We start from the raw sequence: 6,000 nt of genomic DNA on the forward strand, positions 1-6,000 counted from the left end.
ATCAGAGGTCATCGGGGTGAACAGGGAGGGCTTCACCGAACGAGGTCCTACCTGGCCCTGCCGTAGAAAATATGGCTGTATGGGGGATAATGACACCAGTAAGATAAGAGAGGGGGGGAACTCCTTTGGGGGGAAATCCTGCAGAGGAAAAAGAGAAAGATGAAAGTATAGTGATTAACAGAAAGCAATGAGGAAGCAGCGGAGAGAAGCTGGACGCAGTCGAGGCGCAGGGAGAAGTGCTGTGGTTACAGAAGCAGCAGAGCACCACCATGTGGTGACTAGAGGAAGCGCAGGCCCCTCGGGCTCGTTCCCATTATCAGAGAGATGTAAAAAGGATGACTCCCTTTGTTGCACTTTCGTGTGCTCATTTTCATTCATACCATTTTTTTTTAACCCCAAAAATAAAAATGGACCTTTCCACTAATTAATTCATTTTATTGATGAAAAGATTTATGAAATGGATCTTTTCTTCCTCAAGGTAACTGCAGCATGGTTTAATTGATTAGGTTCCAGTTGGACTTTTTGTGTTTCTTAGAATGATTTCGCACAATGCTTTTACCATTTTTCCATCTCTCATTTTCCACCCCAAGCCTTTCCTCCCCCTCGTTGTTAAATTCAAACTATTCCATTTCCCTGCGACGACGGCGTCTTCTGTTTGACCCATTATAACTTGTAAATGTCACAGTGAAATGCAATCTCATTTCATCCGGAGAGACCTTGTAAAAAAAAAAAAGAATAAAAAAATCGTAGTCTTTAGTTATTAAACATTCGTTCATTTTTAAAGCGGATTTACATTTTTTTTTTTTTTTTTTTTTGTACTTTTACAACTCATTTTCTTCGTTTTACGGGGGGGGGGGGGGGGGGGGGGCTGAAATGAAGCGTCTTTTATAAGCTTGTAGTAGACACTTCCCATATACGGGCTGTTGCCTTGAATCCTTAATAGTTCCAGTGTCCTCGTCTGGCTTTACATCCTCTCGTCCTCCGTTTTTGGAAACTAGCATCAGAACTTCCTTTTGACTTCTCTGCTCACTTCACAAAACTAAACTGAGCCATACACTCATTCGACTTGCCGCCGTGATGCCGAAAGACACTCAACAAGATATACCGTCTTATTGACATTATTTATTGTCTTGTACGGCGTAAGAAATTGATGTCCTGAGCCTTCTCAGAACATTTGGCCTTGAGACATTGACCGTATCCATCTCGTCCCACTGAAGAGAGGAGGGCGGCAGCTCCTCACGCTCTGCATTGAGACACTTGCCGGAAAAATAAATGATTTATTCGTCGTTTGCATCCACAGGACATGCACCTTTTATTGCTCTCCATAAATCAGACCCATTTCACGCCCCGCGCGAAAGAGAGGTCACGTGCAATGTAAACAATATAAAGAAATGCTGAAAATTCGAATGGGTGATATATGTCATTAGAAAACAAAATGCGGAATTATACATTGGAATAAAAAGACACAGTAACGGAGGCTTTTTCACTCAAAATACATTGGGATCCTTTTCGAAGAGGGTTCAAAGATCACCTTTTGATTATCTGGGGGGTCTATGCACATATGATAGTCATGTAAAATGTATTTAAATATACATAATATTTCATTTGTACATCATCTATTGGACATAGAACATGACAAATTAAAGGGGAGTAGCAAGTAGGAAATTCCTGAGGACAGAAAAAGCCTTGTGCAGAATACTTTCTCTAAATAATAAGGGAGGGAATTCATGATTTGTTAATCATCAGGTCTTACTTGTAGGGGTGCGGCCGAGGAAAGTATCTGCGGGGGGCATTTTTTTTGTATGTTTTTATTGCAGAGTAGAGTTGTAATTAGAGGAGTACAAAAAAAAATTCCACCGTGACCCATCCAATTACCATGACTGAGGTTCTCGTCGAACGAGCCTCACATCCTCTCTGCCCTTTACCGCCTCCTCATTAGCATAATCCCCTGGGAATATAGGGGATAACGAGCTGAGCGGCACCTCCAGTTAGTGTGTGTGTGTGTGTGTGTGTGTGTGTGTGTGTGTGTGTGTGTGTGTGTGTGTGTGTGTGTGTGTGTGTGTGTGTGTGTGTGTGTGTGTGTGTGTGTGTGTGTGTGTGTGTGTGTGTGTGTGAGATTAGGAAAACCTCTCTGGTTTCTCTTAATAGCCCGTGTGAGATGACTCTAATCAAGACCTTTTCTCCTCCGTTTCTCTTGGTCTCTCACCTCCACATCAGCTCACACGCTTCCCGCGCACACACACACACACACACACACACACACACACACACACACACACACACACTGAATACGGATTCCTCATTCCATTCTCCCCCCTTTGGTTTTCTTTGTTTTTGTTTTTTGTAGTGGTCGATTGATACCTCCTCTTCCCCTAGGGATCAATAAGGTCCATCTTAGTTCTATGTGATTCCAAATTCCATTTTATTATAATACATTACTTTATCACATTGTTATGCATTACTACATCGTACGCTGCACATTGCTGATTTGACATTTATTTTCTTTCATTCTTTTCTCTTTTGCATGTCATTGAAATAACCCCACTTTGTTTCCTGAGGTGTTTATTACTTATTTTTATTAAAGATAGATACTTTATTCATCCCCGAAGTGAAATTGCAATGTCCCAGCAGCTCACGTCAAAAAAAAAACCCCAATAGGCAGTAATAATTGCAAACAATAGAATAAAAAATATATATAGAAATTAAAAGTGGTCAAAAAAAAAACGAAAATAAACAATAAAACACACAGTTAACCGTACACAATGAAATATGGCAGGAACAGATGTATATATTAGGTGTGTATATATTAAATGGGAAGTTCACACCTTTCTGCTCTCAGGGACCCGTCTGCCGGAGAAGGGGCCAACCACAGGCAGCATCATCGGAGCCATCATCGGTGTCATCATCCTGCTGGCCATCATCGCTACGGCCATAGCCATGTACCGCAAACACCGCGACAACAAGCTCAACGGAGAGTGAGTGTGTGTGTGTGTGTGTGTGTGTGTGTGTGTGTGTACTTTCCTATCTAGTCGCTTGTGTATGTAAGTTGTTTAGTAATTTAGAGTTGCACATATGTACTGTAGTTCTGTGATCCATATTCCAATACTAAATTTAGCTGTCTGTCTGTCTGTCTGTCAGCGGTCCTCCCAAGTACAAGCCGCCTCCCCCCAAGAAGACAAAAGCCCCCACAGACAGGGTGAGTGGATATCGATGCCATCAATACTTGATCTGCCACGTTTGGTGATGCTCCGTTGTGCTGAGAAAATAGCTTGTGGTGTTGGCTGGTAGTGGCTGTTGAAATCTGAATCTGGATTTTCTTCTTTGTTTATTCAATTTTTTTTGTTCTTGGTTTTGTTTATCTGCAGCCGAACACCACTCACGAGCCGGTGCCTGAGAACAGGCCTCTGCAGCACCAGTACTACAATACCCAGAATGCCGAGCCCGTCACGGTGAGAGCACGGCCATGTTGGCTCCTATAGAGGGCACCGCTGGAAATAGACGTAGCTGCATCCTAAGTCGAATATGATTTTATTTATTGATTGATATATTATTTTCAATTGTATTCGTGCAAAGTTGCAAAATTTCATATTTTTGACAGACTGAGAGGTTTATTTTTTTCTTATTGAATTTGTTTTCGCTTTATTGTATATTGCAAATTTGTTCTTTTATTTTTTGGTTTATACATTTTTGGTTTACTTTCAAATTTTTTTTTGGGGGGGGTTTATTGTTAATTCTGTTTTCCTACTGTTCTTATTTCTTTGTTTATTATTAACATTTTTTAATATTGCCAATTTTTCCTCTTTTTTATACCTTTTTTGGGGGGTTTATTAGGGGGAAATTGCTATCTTTTTCTTCTATTACTCTGCTATTTTTGCCTACTCTTTGATGATGCTCTTTCTTGACAGGACCTGGACACGTTCCCTGGCGATGAGGACGCAGAGGACCAGAGGGAGCGCTACCTCTCTGGCGCCCCGTCGGGCTGGGACGACCCGGAGCACGACGAGGTCCCGCCCCCCTACATGTACACCTCCGACCCCCAGGAGCACGACGCCCCCCGGGACACCTGGGACCCCCGGGACACCCGGGACCCACGGGTCAACGTCTACCGCGACGACAGCTTTGTGTCCCCGGCCATGTTCGTATGAGCCGACACGGATATTGGTGTTTTAATGCGGTGATCTGGGTGTGATATAGTACGAAAATGGGGAAACCTGAGAGGAGAGCCCGGCATCTCTGTTTAGAAGGGGAACCGGCGCCTCCCAAGTTGAGAGGCATGGTCCCAATCCTTACATTATCTTGTCGGCCTTGTTTTTAGAAAGTCCATCCGCCTGGGTCATCAAAGTCGCTTGAGTCCCAGTTTGCACTCTTCACAGCACCAAATCCCTAAACTCTCAGGAGCCTTTGCTAAACAAAACCGACGCAACTGTATATACTGTAACCACTCGCTGCAGAAGTGGAAGGAATATGACGACTTTATTATTATTTTTCTTACGTTGTTTTTAAATGCCATTAGCTGTCGAACGTCACGTCCTTTGGCACAAACAGGGCTCACATTACACCGACACATTCCGGGAGATTGTAGATTCGCCCTGACACGATGTCAGGGTAAAGCGGCTCGTAGCTACAGATCTTCACCTCCAGCCTCGCTCCCCCCCCCCACCGTTTTTTTTTTGTTTTGTTTTTTTTGTTTTTTTTAACCAAACAGCAGAAAAGGGAGGCTGGCGTCGGTAAGATGAAAGGAAAATCTGATCTGAGGAAATGCCGAGTGCTCTGATTTTCAGGCACCCTGCTCTGTAGCTCCTCTCATGCTGTAGGCCTAATTAGTGTTTTTAAAGCCATTTTGGACTTTGGGGCTTCCAGGTGCCCAAACAAAGACGAATAACGAACGACACTGAAACACAGGGAATATATCTTACTCTAATGTGCTGGATAGCCCATGATTTAATTTGTAATGTGTGTAAATGAATACAGTAGATTTAGCAGCGTGTTTAGATGGATTATCTTTGGTCTGGATTATGTTATCAAATATATTGCCATTCATCACAAATGGAGGATTATCCAGATCTTTGTGGAGTCATAACAGACTTGACATCTCAAGTATCTTTACACCCTCTGGTAGTCACGGGTTTTCTTGTAATCGAGACAAATATTTTTATGGAAATCAGTACATGTGTATGGCCAACGATTGTGTGTAAATATCAAGTTATCTTTCAAGAATTTTGCATTTGTGGTTCATGTCTTTTATGAATTTTATTGATTTTCTTCCATTTGTTCCATTCAATTTATTTTAATAAAATTGTGAACTGTGAAATCAGTTTTAATTCAGGTGGTTTCAGTCTTAATGCCTTCCTCCATGTGAAAATAATAATGCACAGTTTATTTATTAAATGCGTATTAAAGTGATGGACCTGTAGGTTTATATCATATTGTGCTGAATAAAGAATGAACTGAACAAACACAAAAATCACTGTTGGCAGCAAATAGTTTGAATAAATCCAAAGGGGAGAATCACAATTGCAGTAGCTCAACATGTCCACACGAGGGCGCTCAAATCCTGACACTGGAAATCCAGAAGTCCATTCGCAGACGCCATAATTTTCTCCCTCTGACACGTCTTTGTCACTTTCTACCTTCAGATGAAAATCCTTGGGTGTCATTCTCAGAGACCACTTAAGGTCCATAAACCTATTAGGAGGACCCTTTTCAAAATGCACAGGTGTTTCTGTGCCGTGTTCAGAGTGCACCTCCGGCCATTCTGCACCGCTGACTCAAGTCTGGCCTGAATCGTATCAAATGGCGACCGCGGCCCAAAGCGTACCGAATCGAGGGCCCTCGGTGCGACGGGAATGGTAGAGAATCGCTGCCCTGCGGCGTTCGCGCGGGGAGGTGAGGCCTAATCGCCTCGGCTATGACTGTGCAGTCTGTCGACTCCGCTGATAGATTAGGATTCTGATCACACCTACACCAGGGAGGCAGGAGGCGCAGAACAAACCTCCCTGA

At 42.9% G+C, this 6,000-nt stretch overlaps 1 protein-coding gene across 1 annotated transcript in view; it reads left to right on the forward strand.

Annotated features, from left to right (window-relative positions):
* LOC307234173 (nectin-2) overlaps positions 1–5,203 on the forward strand; it is a gene marked incomplete at its 3' end in the record, with an annotated part of 83,648 nt that extends 78,445 nt beyond the window's left edge. Inside the window, exons 7-10 of the mRNA XM_080005777.1 lie at positions 2,840–2,975; positions 3,139–3,196; positions 3,366–3,449; positions 3,906–5,203. Of these exons, the coding sequence (XP_079861903.1) occupies positions 2,840–2,975; positions 3,139–3,196; positions 3,366–3,449; positions 3,906–4,145 (518 nt within the window). The remainder of the gene's footprint in view (positions 1–2,839; positions 2,976–3,138; positions 3,197–3,365; positions 3,450–3,905) is intronic.
* Positions 5,204–6,000: the final 797 nt, after the last annotated feature.

The sequence above is a fragment of the Zeus faber genome (genome assembly GCF_960531495.2).
Source record: "Zeus faber genome assembly, chromosome: 8".
NCBI classification, from domain to species: domain Eukaryota; kingdom Metazoa; phylum Chordata; class Actinopteri; order Zeiformes; family Zeidae; genus Zeus; species Zeus faber.